The following is a 20,613-nucleotide window of genomic DNA, read 5'->3' on the forward strand; positions in this document are numbered from 1 at the left end:
AGTAACGAGCTAACGACTGTCACCCTTGGATAAATTTTGTGTTATACTTAATCAATACCCCTATATGTTAACAAATGAAAGTAATGTGCTTCGTGTTACAAAATGTTTCAATACAATAAGGGAGAAAGGAATAATTTTGTTTTCTGGGGTCAAATGCCTTAATAAAATTGTGAAGTTAGTTAAATATTTCAAATTATACCTTTCGTTGCTAAAACGACGAAAAATGGCAAACGTAAAATTAGCAGGCTAACAACCAGGAAACAAAGATGTTCTCTTTGTTTAGTAGCAGCTGCCTGAATAACAACTAACTATTCGGCTGAATCTAACTTCTCGAGGTTAAAATGTGTTTGAAGTGTACATTTATAGTACCATACACAGAAAATATGACAGCTTGCGTGAGGTATGGAAAAATCGTAAATCAAAACCATAACATCTATATAGACTTCGATTTAATTAGCCTGTTACAACGTCTCAGATAACAACAACGTATCAAACAATACACAACCAGATAATATATAACTAGAAAATACAAGTAAGTCAACTGTGTAAAACAATTACATCAACTTTCTACATAAAATGTTCTCAGTACCTTAGCTCGCCATTAGCTCACTATGCATTTCTTTGTCTAATAACGATCTTCAACTAATTCGGTTTTGTTATCCTCTGTTCTATGTAAAAATTTTCGTCGTAGTTTTTCAAAAACAAAAAATTACTTTTCCACATAGAGTTAACGTGGGGAGCCATATTGAATTTCGAATATAGGTAAATGTTAGGTGATTTCTTTCTCTAATACTAAACTTTGCAAGGAGGCCCCCGATTTTTAATCTTGATTTTGAAAGGGAACGGTTAAAGGTATCATTTAGGAAAGTTAAACTCTTTCACTTTCGAGGCAAACACTACCTTAATAAAGAATGTATGTCTCATCATTACATTCAAATAAATTTACCAGTGACGTCTTTAAAATGAATACAGACAAAACACTCATAATTCATCATGAACGCAAAGATTGTACATGTTGTGGACTATTTAAGGGTTGCTTGTCTGCCCACTGACGGTGACTTCGAGATAATTTCTCTGTCACTTTCTGAAAAATCTAAGTCAGTAAAAATGAGTAACTAGAGATGATACATAATGTCGAAATATTAGTATACAAAGAACCGACGAGGTGTGATATATCACATTCGTGTTGTAAGGTGTTTCAAAAATAACAAGCATCATTGTTGAAATATAATGGTTATCAATTTTGATGACAGCAGCATGGTCAGAGTACGACCTACTTTGGTTAAAATATGAAAACAAGGTCAAATTTCAAAGAATAAGCAGATGATAGAAAAACAAACAAAAGATGGGAATACAAGGTAAACATGAAGGTGTACGAGTGTGAAGCAGTTCTGGTAAGATCATACTTACATTGCACCATTTCAGTGTGGAACAGGGAGTGTCATGTTTTACAAATTGGAAAAGAGAGGTCACATTTTACGTCATGGAACGTCCCTGAATTCCCTTGGCCAACCCCACTGTAATTACTAAAGGCTCCCTTATGTGTACATATTTCCTTCATTTTAATTAATTTCAAAGCAATTTAATCAGCGCTGATACGAGGATCGTTTTCATTCACGCCGTGAAAACTTGGATGCAATTATTTTGGTCGACCACTACAACACTACCAAATGGTTTGTCATCAGTTACACAGATACCACGAGGTTCCACTGCCTGATTATCATCGCTATCAATTCGACAGATAAATTTACCACCTGGATCACATTTCATCACTCCGTTCTCACAACACACATACACATTGCCATCTCTGTCAAATGACATGCCTCGTGGATTTATCATCTGATTATCACCAGACACTGCACTGCCAAACGTATAAAGGTATTGACCCTCAGCATCAAACACTTGAATGCGGTGATTTGATTTATCTGATACGAAGACTCTGCCCTCAGCGTCAATAACAATACCTATAGGGTTATACAGCTGACCTCTACCTTGAAAGCCAAATGAACCATGATGATTGCCAGCTTGGCTGTAGATGTGTACGCAGTGGCCCCTGTAATCTGCAACATAAACCCTGCCATTTAAAGGACTTATTGCTATTCCAAACGGATATTGAATCACACCTTTCCCGAAACATCGCGACACTCTACCATTCTCATCATGGACAATTACTTGGTGACCGTTGCGTTCAGTCGTAAAGACACTTCCATCCTCTGATAAGGTGGAAAACACAGGATAAACTTTTCTTGAAATATTACTAAACCTAGTTATACAACTATGTCGACCATCTAAAGTGAAAGACTGTAGTCTGTGATTTCCACGCTCACAGACCTTATATTCCCATCTTTGGTTACTCGTACTCCCCAGGCATCATTCAACTCTCCTACACCTGACCCTTCCCTACCAAATTTACAAATCAAACCTTTCTGTGGAATAACATTGATTGTCACTGGTGACCCTTTGACTGGTCTCATGGATACTGACACTGTGACTTCATGTTTTCCTGTCATCTTGGCTTGTGTTTTCAAACTCCACGTTCCATCATTGTTATTTATCACTGTAATTTCTTCTTGGTTGTTGTCAGGTTTCTTCATGACAGCAATAATTTCAGCATTTTCATCGTCTGTTGCTATGGTTAAAGTGATGTCTTCGCCTTTTCTGACAATTTCTGGAACATCGATGACTGATGCAATGGATGTTAGCAATACACCAACAGATTTTGTCGAACAGAAGTCATCACATGCTTGGAACTCCATATAATCAGTCTCAGTCGGGTCAGTTTGTGTCTCTACATTCAGCAATTCTTCCATTTGAGATGCAATTCCTTTCTTGGCTGACATCAACTGTGCAGCGTTCCCATAATGCATCAGTTTCTCAGCATACTCTCTTGCATATGACATGTCACTCTCTACGCACTCCAATTCTTTCAGCTGTGCATTCAAGTTGATTTTCCTTTTCTCGTATTCGTTTTTCAACTCACCAAGAAGTTTGTCACCATTTTCACGTATCATGTGAGTGACGTCATCGATTGTTTTCTGGATGTGTTGTTTCATGTTCGCTTCTTCTATATTGTAATACTTATCAAGTGATTCGACCGTTTCCATAACTACAGCTTTGCTTTTGTGAGCTTCGTTTTCTTTCACTTTCACTTTGTCGATTGCGTCCTTTAGATCTTTGGAGTATTCTGAGGCTGCGTCCTTCAGGTATCTGTATTTATGCTCCGGTCTCGGATGATCTAAGGCCGTACACTTGTAGAAGATATTTCCGTCACATGTATCACAGTAGAAATCGACCTGGCAATCTGTATGTGTCTCACAATAAATCGGCGGCTGTACAGAAACGGGGTCGATGGACTTTGCAGCCTGGTACTCTTCTGAGGTCATCAAACGGTGTGACCTGGTAACTGCTAATAGGCCATGAGAAGCTGAACAAAATCTACACAAATCAGAATCACATTCAACGCAGTGTTTGACAGATTCAGCCTGCCCGCAACCCTGGCATTGCCCGGCTGCTTCTGAGCTCTCTTCTCGTTTTCTGAACATCTCCACCAATTCGTTGATAAACAAATTGGCACCAATACCAGACACGCCCGTATCAGGAAGTTCGTGTGAGCGTCGACATATTGGACATGTTATAGCGCCACTTTTCTCAGCCAGCTTACCTCACAGGGAACTTAGTAATCTTCTTCTTGTTGTTGTTGTTGTTGTTGTTGGTGTTGATGGTGGTGATGATGATGTTGACGATAATAAAAAATATTAAAAAACAATGTCTCATTCCTTGCTGTTGTTGTCGATGTTGTAGATAATTGTAAAAGAAAACTGTAATCGTGATCAAAAAACGACGTAGGTCGCCCAACGTCACTCCCGTCCTATTATACAACCAAGGGTGGAATCGAGATGCCCCTGATCAAGGCTCATCAGCCACCTTCAAGGCCCAGAAAAAACACCCAATTCACGAGCGATCGATTGAAATGTGCTATCATAGGCACTGAAATTTATCTCACTGACCTAATTTGGGCTTCACTTGAACTACCGACCTGCAAACGAGTGGAAAAACGGCGATTTCCAAGTCGTACCCGGTCAAAATCGATCACATTTGAACTTCCCGGTCGATGGTGACGGCGCTTTCGTCACTGGGCATTTAAATTGACCAATTGGGGGCCCTGTAAAGGCTGCTTCGGCCAGCCGATTGTTTATGTTTCAATGCTCCCTGCTCGTACGCGTACGTGTAACGTTCAAAAGTACGCGAAAAAACGTAGAAAAACCTTCATAGTCATGCAGATAAACGGAGACTTTCCAACTCTTTGTCAGGAAATCTGCCATTTTACGTCAGGATATACTGTCGATAGTTAGAGCGTACACTTCCGTGTATTTGACTTTCCCCCGTTACAAGGATACAAGCGTAATCAACATCCGGGCTCGTATTGAGCGAGTGTACATTGTCGTTGTGAATGAGTATTCCAGGTGATAGTTTACAGTAAATGACGGGTTGATTTGTCATTGGTATCCATATATAAGTATTATTCTACAAGAATGGAAATTGAATGAAGTTGAGACCGCGAAGTTTAAACTGTAGTGAAATTTTGCGTTGGGACAAGCCTCCTCATGTATTGGTAATGAGAGCTGGCCGAAGCAGCCTTTACAGGGCCCCCAATTGGTCAATTTAATGCCCAGTGACGAAAGCGCCGTCACCATCGACCGGGAAGTTCAAATGTGATCGATTTTGACCGGGTACGACTTGGAAATCGCCGTTTTTCCACTCGTTTGCAGGTCGGTAGTTCAAGTGAAGCCCAAATTAGGTCAGTGAGATAAATTTCAGTGCCTATGATAGCACATTTCAATCGATCGCTCGTGAATGGGGTGTTTTTTCTGGGCCTTGAAGTGGCTGATGAGCCTTGATCAGGGGCATCTCGATTCCACCCTTGGTTGTATAATAGGACGGGAGTGACGTTGGGCGACCTACGTCGTTTTTTTGATCACGATTACAGTTTTCTTTTACAATTATCTACAACATCGACAAACAACAGCAAGGAATGAGACATTGTTTTTAATATTTTTTATTATCGTCAACATCATCATCACCACCATCAACAACAACAACAACAACAACAACAACAACAACAACAACAAGATTACTAAGTTCCCTGTGCTTACCTAGGCACGGCTCGCAGAAACTGTGCAAACACGCTAGAATTTTCGCATTCTTGTAACGCTCTGAGCAAACTGTGCAGGATAGGAAGTTGTCGTCGATTTCCTCCAACAAGTTCGAATCTTTTGCCGCCATTGCTGTTGCTGCTTCTTTCGTTGTCTGTCCGTACAGCTGGGCGTTCGTACAGCGTGTTGTGACGTCATAGAACAGGTCACCCAGTTCTACGAATCAGCGTTTATTATCTTCGTAGAATTAAGGCTTACAGTTGCATAGCACCGGCATGTTCCACATTCAACGCAGGTATTTTTATACCATAACACGAATAATCAAAAAATACGGTAAGATTTCAAAACAATCTGAATTCGAGACTCATAGTATCAACGCAGCAGGTAAAAAAGTTCGGCGCCCAAAGTCTCTTTAGGCTTGGTTCAAAAAGTTGTAGTTGTGGGCTGAAGGAATTCAGGAGGGATTCGAAAATTCTTGAGGTAGTCGAGGGGGACTTGAAAGTTTTGCTCTACCTATAGGGGGACCTGAAAATATTTTGGTTCCAAATATTTTGATATCATCCAATAGTTATAATATTTGTAATAATTAAAAATAAAATGTAGAACCGTTTTGTCGCATTTTATAAGTTTAATCTCGAAAAAATATAAAACATATGAATGCAATTACATTTTCGTAAAAACAACAAGTTGGCCTTGTAACGAGACTGAAGCTGCAACTGTTGATATGTTTTTCAATATTTCTATGCAATGTATCAAATACAGTGTTTTGATGTAAAAACAAAGCCATTGGCATTTTATTGCTTCAATAACATAGGCCACCGGCCTTTCGTTACACAAACTATAAAAGGAAATACATAAGTCTTTTGAAAGGGCAAAGGAGAAAACAATGTCAGTAACAATTACAAATCTACCGAAAAAGAAAACTACAAAAAGACAGACACACTCGCCGTACAATACTGATATCTAAACTTACACTTGTGGTCTCTCTGACATCTTTCTCTTGTTTATACCGTGGTGAATATATTTGACAAGACTAAAAATCACATGCTTATCCCTATTTTTCATTAGTTCAATAAATTTTACAAAGGATACATTCTCAGTGTAATATACAGGCAGATAATGTTGTCTTAATGTTTGTGTAAAGTCACATATCAACAAAAAATGATATTCATCGTCTACAGATCTCTTTTTACAAAATCTACATAATCTCAACTGTCTTTCTATTTTTAGTTCTCTTCCTCTTACAATTTCTAATTTGCTTTCTACTGCACATCTGATTCTGGCGACTGCTGATAGGAGGTGTCTTTCTGGTAAAATATCAATATACCTTTCTGGTTCTAACAAATGTTTAAAAGTAATATAATTATAAAGTGAAGTTTCCTTATGAATGTTTGTATACCACGTTTGCATCGAAACTTCAGCGACTCTTGATACAAATAATGACAAAAAATAATCAGAATTTCCAACTTCCTGAGCCACCCACGCATAATGAAAACCAAAATTTTGCAGTAAAATGCATACTTGACTTGCCCAAGTAATTTTCCACTATCATCTAAATTTTTAAGCATTTTATAGGCTCTGAAAGGGAGTCTGTAGTTTTCTATTTGAATCAATTTTAACCAATACTTGATACACTTCTTAACACTTATAACAAATACCGGTTGTCTGCCACATTCCCCTAAAACTGCATTTCTAGATGTATTCAATCGTACGCAAAGAATATTTTTACAAGCTTTTTGTTGAACTCTTTCAACATTGTCATAAAGCTTATAACCCCAAACTTCAGCTCCATACGTCAAAATAGGAGTAACCATAGCGTCAAATAATTTGAAATACAATGATAGTGGCAGCTTTTTGATTTTATAATAAAACCTGTACGGCTAGATTTTTTACTGGCTTGTTGGGCCAAGGTCTTTATTGCCTTTTTGAAAATCAACAAAAAGACAATAAAAGGGCAATTTCTTCCTGTACAAGTGTTTTTGAATGAGTGCATTTAAAACAAACATGTTATCTATTGTAGTACTGTATTTCTTACGAAAACCAGCTTGTTCTTCTGGGATCTTATTGGTTGCTTCTGCCCAACAATAAAGCCTCTTATTTAAAATACCCGTAAAAATTTTACTGAAAACACTAAGCAATGTAATACCTCTATAATTTTCAGGATTTCCCGTATCTCCTTTCTTGTAAAGTGGCAAAATAATTCCTTTTCCCCAGTCTGAAGGGAAAACACCAGTATTATAAATTCTATTGGAAAGCTTATTTAAATTGGTAAATATCTTGAGCTGATTTGAAAAATTGTCCAATAAGATAGTCTTCCCCGGCAGCTTTATTTTTCTTCAAATTTTGAATGCTTCTATGATTTCAGTATCTGTAATTGGTGCATTTAAAGTGTCCTCTTCAATGTAAACCTGTCCTAAATCTGACGAATAAATTTCCTGAACATTTGCCTCCTCGTTATTTACATTTAACAGGGAAGAAAAGTACATACCCCACGATTGAATGTCAATGACATTTGCAGGATTTCCTTTGTATTTTAACCCACTAAGAATTTTCCACATTTCATTTACATTTTTTGTCGAGTGCAGTCTATTATTTTGCAAATTGGTGAAATGTGTCGACTTTTCTCTGCACATTTTTGTGTATTCGTTTCTGACCTTTGAATATTCATCATAGTCAGCTGGATCACCAGGTATTCTAAATCTGTACAACCACTGGAATTTCAGATGTCTTTTCTGTCTGCATTCTTGATAAAACCATGTTGCTTGTGTGCGCTGTGCAATACCATTTTCTGCTTTGAAAGGCATGAACATATGTGCATTTTGCCCGCTTCTTCAAGCAGAGCAGATAAATTTTTCACCACTACATTTACATCAGAATCAACCAACATAAGCAAATCATGTAGCTTATCTTTCACGTATTGCGTTGATAAAAAATCACGATATAAACTTATTGATTCTTCTTTCCATTTGTAAGTACCTCTAACAAAACGTGCATTCTCAAAAGGTGAGGCAGGATCACCCGATGTGTTACACTTTAAAATACATGTCAGTGGGAAATGATCAGATCCATCTATTGTTGGTATTTCAAAATGTGAAATATGGCTATACAAATCAGTAGATACACATAAATAATCAACAGTACTTCTGCCTCTATTGGCTATGCACGTAAAATCCCCTTCCTCGTCACCGGTTACTCTTCCATTTAGAAAATGTAAACTTAAAGAGCAACACATGGAGATCAAAGACATTCCGAAATTATTTACCACTGAATCTTTAGAATATCTTGGTATGTTGAAATGATCGTTTTGGTAGCTGTCCGCCAACTCTCCAATTACAGTATTTTCATCCTCAATGATAAAATCTTCTAAATTTCCACATCGAGCATTGAAATGCCCGATAACCATCAAATTACATCCTTCATGGTCTGCTTGAATTTGAATCAATTTGTCTTCTAGATTTTCGATACCGTTACTATAATTTATGGAATTATAAAAGGATGACCCCTCTGGCGCAATATAGGTGACACAAAGTAACATGTCTCTTTCAACACGATTGAGGGCGCTGATCCCGGCTGCCTACACGAGCGTCTTGCTCCTCGATTTTATCTGTTTTGACCTATTTTTACAAGGTTTTACCATATAGTTTGAGGTGGACAGCCTTCGTTATAGTCAGCATATTTGGAATTGGGCGATACTGATCGAATCCGTGCTTTTCGACTTCACCAAGGACATTTCAGTTCATCGTGTAGCAGGTAGTAGTGATTTCTCTTTGTTTCAATATGGCTGTTCCAACGTCACGTTTTACGACGATGTCACGAAGTGTCCTGCTATCTTTGAGATGGAATTCCAACAAGTACGCAACTGAGAATGCCATTGCAGCGGCACGGAAAATCAGATTCGCTATTCGTCCTCGTGGAAGGAAAGCCGGACCACGTCATCAGAAAAATCATCATATTCAGCCATTCGTATCGACCTATTGGCATACGTACAGACTGATATGAAGACCAAGACATGGTTTAATGAAAATTTCCAGAATCTCAGCAATTAATCAAAAATTGCAATTAAATGGAGCACTATGGAATGCGCGATAAGTGAATGGTAAGGTTGGAAGTATAGTTATGATGCTGATTGAGAACAAACGTGACTTTTTTATTGTAACTGAAACATGGATGAATGAGAGCGACGATCCTGTCATTTAAGAGTTTTTATCAGCTGTCTCTGGTTATTCTGTTTATCAACAACCACGGAGAAACCGCAGAGGCGGTGGTGTAGCAGTCTTAGCGAGATCTAATATGACTGTTGCTGCCAAGGTTACACACTCCTTCAAGTCATTTGAATCATTGGACATTTGTTTCCGATGTTCCACTGAAACTTTGAGAGTCATCGCAATTTACCGTCCGCCAAAATCGAAGAAAAATTTGTCAACAACATACGATTTCCTGGAGGAATTTGCCACCTTACTAGAGACTGTCATTCTGTCACCTGGACATCTGTTGATTGCGGGTGATTTTAATTTCCATTTGAATGACCCGAATCCTCACGATGCTGCTAAATTTACTGATTTACTCAGTGCAAATGACCTTCAGCAATATGTAACTTCACCCACCCACAACCTCGGACACATGCTTGATCTTCTCATCACACGATCGTCTGATCCAATAATTGGTCAAGTTGACACCACCGAAATGCTCTCGTCTGATCACAGCTGCGTTCGCTTTATGTAGAGGTAATCAGGCCGGCCAATGTCAAGGTAATTCGTTCAAGCCACAATTTCAAAACCATTGATCAAAGGCACTGAACGCAATGATACGTACATCATTTTCAAGCTTCGCACAACATGACGATGTCAACGAAATCTGCGACTTATATAATCAGACTTTGACGAAGATTCTTGATAGCATAGCACCGATAAGTTCAAAGTCGTTCATCGATAAGCCAGAGCTCCCTGGTACAACGAAGAGTTGCTGTCGATGAGAAGAACGGTCAGACAATACGAACGGAAATGGCAAAGTAGTAATTTGACTGTTCATCGCGAAATGTTCTTGGCAAAGCGGTTGGAATACAGTCGTCGTGTCGACGAAGTGAAAGCCGAGTATCATCGTACCCGTATCGATGCGGCAGACATGAAAGGACTTTTCACCATAGTCGATGAGCTCACCGGATCAAAGAAGGCGACTGCTAACATCATACCGACTGATGTCTCTTCAAAAGAATTGAGTAATACGTTTTTGAACTTTTTTCAAAGTAAAGCTGAAAAGCTGAGAGCGGGTCTTACGCCAGTCTTCGATGATTCAGTCACAACATCACCACACTGTTCATTTTCGTCTTTCACTCCTGTCACAGATGATGAAGTGTTGAAAGTGATTATGAGAGCTCCAACTAAATCTTGCAGATTAGACATTTTACCAACCAATCTTTTTTAAAGAGTGCATCCACGGTATTGTACCTTTTATCACTCACATGTTTAACACTTCACTGTTGACAGGTGTATTTCCTCAGAGTTTAAAGTCTGCTGTAATCAGACCTTTACTTAAAAAAAACCCAACTCTTGATCACAATGTACTCATGAACTACAGACCTGTATCAAATCTGCCATTTTTATCCCAGTGTCTACAAAGAATATTAGCTGAGCAACTGAAATCCTACCTATCCGAGAATCACTTATATGCAAGATGTCAATCAGCCTATCGTACTGGGCATAGCACGGAGACTGCTTTGCTTGGTGTACACAACGATATCATGTTAGCTTTAGATTCACGCAAGGATGTAATTCTGGTAATGCTCGACCTGTCAGCAGCATTTGACACTCTAGATCATCGTATTTTGCTTCTCAGACTAGAACGGCGATTTGGTGTCACAGGTACGGCTCTTAAATGGTTCCATTCATATTTGTCAAATCGTTTGCAACGCGTTGCCATTGAAAGCACTACATCATGCGAGGCAATTCTGCGTTTCGGTGTTCCACAGGGTTCTGTATTAGGACCAATACTACAGTGGAATTTGATTGAGTGTCCGGTTTGCCTTGCAGAGCTCGACGAGTCTACATGTTGCTTATCATTAGAAAAGTAAACATTTGCAACAAATTCAGTCTTTGTCTTTGGTTGGTGTTAGATTACAGCGCGCGGCAAACGTTTCCCATGGCACTGTCTCGTCACGATCACGTGCACTGCAGTCGTTTCAGCATGTCACTCACAACAAGGATAACACTGCACTACATGCACATCACCAGTTTTCTTTTAGGTGTTTACTTTTAAATTGGGAACTTTATGAAGAAACAAGTAAATTCTTTTTGAAAAAAAAACTTTTCTTCTCTCGATGTCAGCAATCACGACAACAGTTCCTTCAGCATGCAGTCTGTAGCATTGCCAATGCAGTCTACTCTATCAACAAGTTTGACACGATACAACACTGAATATTGTCGACCAGAAAATGCTGAACACTCCTGCTTGAAACTTTAATCCCGCTTTCTCTTTTGTCTCAGCTAAATGAAACTTTCTCAATTGACACTTCTCTGAGCTACAAAATAGACTTGAAGAAAAGTGTTGATTTTGCACATGCAAGTGCAGTTCAATTAACACGGTACATTTTGTGCAATTGAATAACGCATCCAGTGTTTCTGAAATAATTCACTATATTTTGGCACTTAATTTCCCTGACGGCATCACACACGGCTACGGGTTAGCATGGAGGAGACGGCGATAACTCTCTGCCTTCAAATATTCTTTACTTTGCTGAAGAAATACAATGTTCTACTATAAGGGAGCATTCGTTATTTACGGGGAGGGGGGGCCGGTGGAATTTGAGCGACAAATGAAACGTAAAAAGCGACCCCCCCTCCAAATCAAATTTCTAAAATTTGACCCCCCCTCAATTCATCAATTGTAAAATGTGACCCCCCCCCCTCCCCATGAAAAAAAAAAAAATTCATCAGATTGATTCATTAACCCTTCGCACCCTGTGGCCCCGGGCTGAAAAAGTTTCCTCACATACTAGAGAATCAACATTTTTGGTGAAATGCCAAATCAAATTTTTGCACACACATGAACTTGTAATCGCTGTAGTCTAATCAAGTACACTAATATCAATAATCAAGAGTACATAAATACACAGATTTACCTAGTTTTATATTGGAAAAAAATTATTCATAGTTTCCATATATACAAGATAGTGAATCAACATTTCGGTGACATTCCAAAATCAAATTTCTTGCACAAACATCCACTTGTTACCACCCTAGTCTAATCAAGTAAATTAATATCAATAATCAAGCGTACATAAATACACAGATTTAACTAGTAATGTTATGGGAAAAAAATTATTCATAGTTTCCTCTGACAAGATAGTGAATTAACAATTCGGTGAAATTCCAAAATCATATTTCTTGCTCACACATGCACTGGTAACTACCCTAGTCTTATCAAGTACATTAATATCAATAATCAAGAATCTATAAATACACAGATTTAGCTAGTTTTGTATTTAAAAGAAATTATTCATAGCTTCTCATAGATTATGTATGGAGGACCTGTGTATTTTCTATTTTGCCTGGGAGTTCTTGTGTGTTATCACTGTATACCTAGGGAGTCCAAGACGGGAACTTTCCAGAGAGTGTTTTACGTTGCATGCTGCACTGGCACTGGAAGGTTTGAGTGTCAGCGTGTGCTTTTTAAGTCAGATATTTCTCTATTTTGAGTCTTTCTCAAGTCAGCAGATATGTAAAGAAACCGGTGAGTGGCAGAGATCGAATTTTGTGCGGATCGGACTGTTCATTTAAACCCTACGCCATCCTCTACTTTAGTCGATGGAACGAACATTGCTCACACAAGTGAAAGCCGTGCCGTATATTTGCAATATACGCACTGCTAAGATGATAATATCACCACAAGTTGAAAGCTGATCTTTCTGCAGCAAATTGTGTGTTAACTGTGAACTTTATTCCGTTTATGAGTTCAGTCAGATGTCTGAGATTGTCATGAGAACATTATTTATGATTGTTCCACTGAACTTTTGTCGATGCGCGGAGTTAGCAGAGTAATAAGACTTCAGATTAGTTCGGCATGTCCCGACCGGAAGTAAACAAAAGATCTAAGAATATTAGTAAGATGGCTGCTCCCGTGGTAGCTGAACTGGACGCTGCTTAGCAGTGAATTGCGTGTGTTGTCGCCGACTTTCATGTGCAGACATTACACGGGACTTACAATTGTGCTCATCATCGAACATTAGTTAAAGTCGCGTGTGAACTATTTGTGTTTCCCAGCCGCGTCGTCAAGTCTGAGGTACCTCTGCGGTACCGTTAAGTTTTCCATAGAAATTGTTAAGCATTTAGAAAGGGTTTGAACAGAGTTTTGTTCTGAAAGTGTCTTCGACTCCTGCCGTCGGGAGGTCGATCAGTACGGTTACTGTTACCATGGAGTAATATTTATAGTTTTGAAGTACGGTTTTACTATTTTATATGTAGACCCCGATATTTGACACAATATATACAGAAGTTGTTTGTTACATTATATGACTGTGTGTTGGTTCCTCATTTCGGCAGATCGTCCATGTAGCCGACACGAACACGAAGTGTGTGTTACCGGCTATCAAAAACTATGAAAAATAGTAAAGAATGAGCTACAAAATCACTATCAGTTTTAAGTTGCAGGTAGAATAAGTCTGTGCCTTTGTAAAAAATACTAAAAAAATAGTAGAAAGTGAAGAACCAGCTGAAAGTTAGTTGAGGAGACCTTGACCGCATATCATTTGCATCTCATTGTCGGCTACATGGACTGTGTGCCCTCATTTGTGGCAATTTTCATGCCCCATGCTGTGTAGCCCTGCGTACAGGTGTGTGCACGTGTGTTCCCAGCATTATATGGCCTCTACCACAGCCCTGCAATGGTCTTTGAACAGACTTGAGGTCTCTGCGGCCTGGATCTGGACCGCAATGAAGACTAAACGGTCTTTTTGGCCGTAATTCTGCTCTATTGGGGCAAAATCCTTTCCCTGCCTACCTTTACCTCCTAACCAATCCCAGAAAAGATGCGATTGACTTCTCCTAACGTCCAAAACGCTCATTTTCTGAAACATAACATACTCGACAAGTTGTTTACCCATGGCGATCCCCATTTTGAATCTCGCTGCAGAGACCCCAGTTATCTCCACAGACCGTTGCAGGGCAGCGTGGTGGAGGCCGTATACGCCAGGAACACACAGACCTGTACTCAGGGCTACATGCTCTGTTGCTGCTCTAGAGAGGTTAATGCCAGTCTCGGACTTGTTGGCCCTGCTAGAGAAATAAATTTGGCTGAGCTTCGGTCGGTTATTATTCTGCCGTCTCGAAACATCGGTTACACAAGCAACATTTCGGTGAAATTCCAAAGTCAATTTTGTTTTCCATAACTCAACACAAACCTTTGTAAAATTTGACCCCCCCCTTCAATCATTGATTGTAAAATTTGACCCCCCCCCCCTGAAAAGCGGTTTTGTAAAAGTCAACCCCCCCTGATTTCCACCGACCCCCCCTCCCCCGTAAATAACGAATGCTCCCTAATAAAACGCCCAGAGTCAGTCCGGTTGATGTTGAGGACTTTCCTCGAGATATAGATCCGACACTCGAAAAATATGCCAGTGAGTTTTGTCTGAGTTGTATTTCCCAAACCAAAGTATACAAATAGCTGAAAGAAACTTTGATAATGTGCTATAGCTATAGTGCGGTGTCAAGCTTGTTGTGCATGAGTGGCATGCTGAAACGACTGTCATGATTGTAGACTAGACAGTGTATGGGAAACGTTCGCCGCGCGCGCTGTATAATCTAACATCAAAGACTCAATTTGTTGCAAATGTTTACTTTTCTAATGATAAGCAACATGTAGACTTGTCGAGCTCTGCAAGGCAAACCGGACACTCGATCAAATTCCACTGTATTTACACTATATTCAGCACCGCTCGACGATATCATTTCATCTCATGATTTAGATTACACCTTATATGCGGATGATTCCGGAATATACGCAGTCTGTAACACGCCTGATGATGCTATAGTAGATATAGAACAATGTGTTGAGAATTTACGTGGATGGATGAAATCAAACACGCTGGTATTGAATGATGATAAAACAGAAGTAATTCACTTTTCATCACGTTTCAAGAAAGATACAGATTGCCTCGATAGTTTCGAAATTGGAGAGTTAGAAATACTTCCATCTTTTACGATACAAAATCTTGGTGTCGCGTTTGACTCGGACGGTTTCATGACGAGTCAAATAAACAACATATGTAAATCGCCGTATTTTGCCTTACATAGAATAGGGAAAATTCGCTCCCTGTTAGATACTCCAACAACTGAGAAATTAGTTCACGCGTTTTGTAACATCGCGTTTAGACTACTGCAACAGCTTGCTATATGGAATCAGTCGCTACCAACTACAAAAATTACAATCCGTACAGAATGCTGCAGCTAGGCTTGTTACCGGTACTAGGAAATTCGATCATATAACACCTGTCCTATACAAGCTTCATTGGTTACCAATAGAGCAAAGAATTAAGTTTAAGCTCATTCTCATGACTTTCAAAATTATCTCCGGAAAATGCCCAGACTATCTCCGTCCACTAATAGACGCCCGTGTTTCCAATCGCACCCTTCGTTCATCGGACAAAGTAGTTTTACTGAGGCGCGACACAAAGAAGACAACTAAAACTACGGCTACCGTGCCTTTTCAGTCGCAGCACCTATTTTATGGAATGGTCTCCCTTTTAATGCTGACATAAACTGTACTATTGATTCTTTTAAGCGTAGTGTTAAGACATACCTTTTTAAGGAATATTACAAAGTGTAACTTTGTTTTTTATTGCCAGATAGACATTTTATTTTTATGCTTAGTTTCTCAGAAATACATTTTTAGTCTTGAAAGAGCACTGAGACGCAGTGTAGTGCGTTTTTAAGAAATAAAATAATAATAATAATAATAATATAACCCCCAAAACTCTTTTTTCATTTTAAGAACTATACAATATTCTATATCCTTATTGATTCTTTTGACTCCCATTTTATCGATCTCACAAATAATAACAAACCACCGCTAAAGCGTCCTCTCTGAGTTGACCTTCTTCCACCAAAACTAAACACAATATAACCAGGAAAAATATTACTAAATTCCAACTCATCTTTAGCCCAAGTTTCCAATAACCCAAAATGTCAAACTTACTACAGTATTCATGAAAATAAGGTTGTCCTATTTTTGATTTTAGCCCATGGATGTTCCAACATGAAATTTTTATAGGAGAGACACGAATTATTTTCTGGCCTCGGCCACACCTCTATACTCGTCTTTGGTCGCCAACCACCTGGTTTAATTTCTCATCAACTGTGTACACAAGAGATTGACCATTTCTGTAAACAATCAGTCTGTCAAGTCTCACAAAAGCTTTACTTGACTCATCTTCTTCCATTATTTCACATGCGTTTCGCGAAAAGTTTTTTTCTGATGTTTCTTATCCTTGGAGAGAAATCTTCATCAACCGTTATATTTGTCCATTTCAACTTCTTTACGTTTTTCAGGATGAGGTCTTTATCTTTCCACGATTGAAAACTGACGATTATAGGTTTTGATCCTTTGGTGATCGGAGCATTTGAAATTCTATGCGCTCTTTCAATTTGCACATCCTTTTCTATTCCATCGTGTCTTTGATAATGTCTTTTACTTTTCTTTCCGTTGTTTTCCAGTTTTCTTTATTTTCTTGATTAACACCATAGAACAACAAGTAATTTCTCCGTGAACGGTTTTCTAGGTCGTCTTTCTCTCTTTTCATCTCTTGGACCTCATTTTCAAACTGCTGCACTTTATGATGCAAGACATTTAGCTCTTTTGCAAATCCTCGTTTTCCTTTTCCAGACGCTCGTTTCTTTGTTTTAAACTAATTACCTCCGAATGAAGCACATTCAGTTCGCAATTTAAAGAAGTAAATTGGTCATCCATTGACGTAGTCAGCTCACCAATGGTTTTGTCAACCCCTTCCAGCTTATTATTATTCATTTCTTTCCTCATTTCTGAAAGCTGGTTGAGTATCTCATTTCCAACACTCATTTCTAAATGTGTTCCTGGTACAGGTGTGCGTTTGGGAGAATTTTCCCGGAGACGACTGAGTTGAAGATAGCGTTGTCCTGCTACTTCGTAGTTTTCTCGCTAATTCCTTTTCTGTAGCTGGCCCGGGTTTAATTCTACGTCCCCAGCACACTGCAAAATCAGGTTTAGTGAAAACATCGACCTGGCTATCTTTATGCATCTCACAATAAAGCGGCGGTTGTACAGAAACGGGGTCAATGGACATGTTTATAGCGCCATCTTTCTCAGCCAGCTTACTTAGACACGGCTCACAGAAGTTGTGCAAACACGCTAGAATTTTCGCATTCTTGTAACGCTCTGAGCAAACGGTGCAGGATAGGAAGTTGTCATCGATCTCTTCCAACAAGTTCGAATCTTTTGCCGCCATTGCTGTTGCTGCTTCTTTCGTTGTCTGTTGTACAGGCGTTTGTACAGCGTGTTGTGACGTCATAGAACAGGTCACCCAGTTCTACGAATCAGCGTTTTTTGTTATCTTCGTAGAATTAAGTCTTAGAGTTGCATAGCACCGGCATGTTCCACATTCAACGCAGGTATTTTCATACCATAATACGAATAATCAAAGAATACGGTAAGATTACAAAACAATTTGAATTCGAGACTCATAGTATCAATCAGCAGGTAAAAATGGTCGGCGCTGAAAGTCTCTTTAGGCTGGGTTCAAAAAACGGCAGTTGTGGGCTGAAGGAATTCAGGGGGATTCGAAAATTCTTGAGGTAGTGGAAGGGGACTTTATAGTTTTGCTCTGCCTTTAGGGGGAACTGAAAATATTTTGGTTCCTAACATTTTGATGTCGTCCAATGGTTCTAATGTTAGTAATAATTAAACAAAATCTAGAACCGTTTTGTCGCATTTTATGACTTTAATCTCGAAAAAATCTAAAAATGTATGAATTCTATTACATTTTCGTAAAAACAACAAGTTGGCCTTGTAACGTGGCAGGGGCTGCAACTGTTGATATTTTTTTCAATTTCCTATGAAATGTATCAAATACAGTTTCTTGATGTAAAAAACAAAGCCATTTGGCATTTTATTGCTTCAATGACATAGGCCACCGGCCTTTAGTTACACAAACTATAAAAGGAAATACATACGTCTTTTGAAAGGGCAAAGGAGAAAACACTGTCAGTAACAATTACAAATCTACCGAGAAAGAAAAACTACAAAAAGACAGACACACTTTGCTAAAAAACACAATATTCAGTTGACACAATATTTAGTTTATCAACAAAGCCCGTTTGTCTAAATATTTTGATAATTTAATTAGAGTTCAGACTGAAAGCTATTTGTCAATGATACAAATGCACGGTACACTGGGCTGTGTTGGCAAGCTGAATACTGGACAGCTAAACATGCTGCAGTGAGTAGAACAAGAACGAAGTTTTTTACCAATTTTTTTACTCTGCATGAATTCCTGATAAATATTTGGCTATGTGATAATTTGGGGGGACATGAAAATTTTTGATCATATAGACGGGGGACTTATCAAATATTTTAGGGTACTGAGATGGGTCTGAAAATATAATATTTCAATCGCAATTCCTCCAGGCACCCCCCCCCCCCATTGTTTTGAACGCGGCCTTATTATGTCACCACATACCAGTTTTTAACAACGTTTGACAAGGTTTTCTGAGCTTCATCACTGAGCGAGAAAAATGAGATTAAATAAACTCAAATAAATTTAGATACTTAAGAACAAAATAAGTCTGTAACCAAGACCATTGCCCTGATAAGAACAAGGCATTGGCACTCTCCGGTGCTGGCACGATTGAAACGACTGACGTCTTCTCAAAATTAAAAAAGTGACGATTGCTGTATTATATAGGGTTGACAGATTTCAATAAAAATCATATAGAGCGATAGGGTGTAATTTATTTCACGCCAAGTCCTTCTGCGAGTTTTTAGATCTTACTTCTAACAAGAGCTCAAATGATGTTCCATGGATAAGGTTATTCAGAATATCGAGCTAGAATTTTTCGCCAATGGTTTTCTGTGAAACAAATTTCTAAGTGGAGAGGACAACGCGCATGAATGGCGGAACAACTTCTTGGGTAGAATTACACTTATTTTTGAGTTGGGCTAATTATTTCAGGGGTTAAAAAACAAATCAAGATTCAGCTTGACTTCTGTTCTATAGATTACATGGTGAGTCTTTTATTGTTCCACCTACCGGACGATGAAGATTACTCTTCTTCTATTCGATAATCGTGTGTTTCTTCGTGGCATGTATGCCACCGTGATCAAGTCTTCCAGAAACTTGCGAAAATGTTTTACAATTTACGCTTAATTTTTAACTAATAACTGCACACAATACTAGTCTATAAATATAAAAGATATCGAACAGGTAACTTTTAGAGTATTCTTCGATAAATTCGTTCTGTTTATAATCTAGGAATATTTCTTTTTTCCAAATATCATTTAGTTTACTTGCTTCTAGAACAAAAAATTCTGCAAATTACTATCCCCTTCATGTAAGGACCACTATAATATTATATGCGTTGGCCTAAAAGACATAATTATTATTTTCTGCCTGTGTGGAGGACTTGATCAAGGATAATTTTCTGGCCAGCAGAAGATTATTAATAAAACAACGTTCTTTTAAAGGTTTCAATGAATGACTGTATGTTGCAGCTACCAAGCCACCACATGGCTTTGGTCATTAACCTATTGATTTCTTTAAACGATTAGAGAAAAAAACTTTTCAGAACTACTTTGTCCATAGCCAAAGATGAGTTAATGAAATGGAATAGTGAAATTTTTGCTCAATCTTTACTCATATCAACTTTAAACTATTCTCTAACCAAATCAAGAGTAAAAATCAGGGCGTCACCGCTCAAACTTTGGTGATAGAGAAACACATTACCCAACATTTACCAATATTTGGGATACAAAATGGCTCTTATCGGTTTGTTATATCAGTGGAAGGAAAATAAACATTCCTATTAACACAAACTATGCAGGTGAAAACGTTATTTACTCCATGAGCTTCAAAATGAACCGCCACTAGTGGTAGACCAACAGAATGTTGTAAAAGTGTTAGAGCCCCGAGGCGCATTCTACCTTAATCCATGCAATTTCATAGAATGCAGACTGTTTTAGCTTGTATTTTTGACGTCTTTTTTATAGTGAGAGCAGTACAGTCCTTTCACCATGGAAATTTTTACCGCCATGCTTCGACATGCTATCCCTTGGAATTTTAGCTCTACTGACAGAAAGTCAAACCTTTAATGCAATTATGGCATAGGGTCGACATCCAGCTCAACTGTGCCAAGCACATTTGCCAGCGCAGTCTTCTATTCTGCTGGTCATGTCTCATCTTCAAATTTCTTACGTCAAATTGAACTGAAGAGGTGAGCATGTT

The 20,613-nt window shown here is 38.6% G+C and overlaps 2 protein-coding genes across 2 annotated transcripts in view; one reads left to right on the forward strand and one right to left on the reverse strand.

The window, feature by feature from the left end:
- Positions 1-343: 343 nt before the first annotated feature.
- LOC139134314 (tripartite motif-containing protein 2-like) lies at positions 344-17,666 on the reverse strand. Its single transcript, XM_070701202.1, has 2 exons — positions 17,493-17,666; positions 344-3,661 (listed from the first exon to the last, which is right to left on the reverse strand). Exons 1-2 carry the CDS (start codon positions 17,620-17,622, stop codon positions 2,289-2,291), a joined length of 1,503 nt encoding a protein of 500 aa, XP_070557303.1. The 5' UTR covers positions 17,623-17,666; the 3' UTR covers positions 344-2,288.
- Positions 17,477-20,613, forward strand: part of LOC139134327 (hematopoietic prostaglandin D synthase-like) — a 34,134-nt gene continuing 30,997 nt past the window's right edge. The window contains exon 1 of the mRNA XM_070701211.1: positions 17,477-17,563. The gene's annotated coding sequence lies outside the window, so the exon portion shown is untranslated. The remainder of the gene's footprint in view (positions 17,564-20,613) is intronic.

Source organism: Ptychodera flava, chromosome 1 (assembly GCF_041260155.1).
Source record: "Ptychodera flava strain L36383 chromosome 1, AS_Pfla_20210202, whole genome shotgun sequence".
NCBI classification, from domain to species: domain Eukaryota; kingdom Metazoa; phylum Hemichordata; class Enteropneusta; family Ptychoderidae; genus Ptychodera; species Ptychodera flava.

Coding starts and splice junctions, on each gene's coding strand:
- LOC139134314 (XM_070701202.1), bottom strand. CDS start 17,622: ATGGCGGCAAAAGATTCGAACTTGTTGGAAGAGATCGATGACAACTTC. Junction 3,662..17,492: donor CTTCTGTGAGCCGTGTCTAA/GTAAGCTGGCTG, acceptor GTTCCCTGTGAG/GTAAGCTGGCTGAGAAAAGT.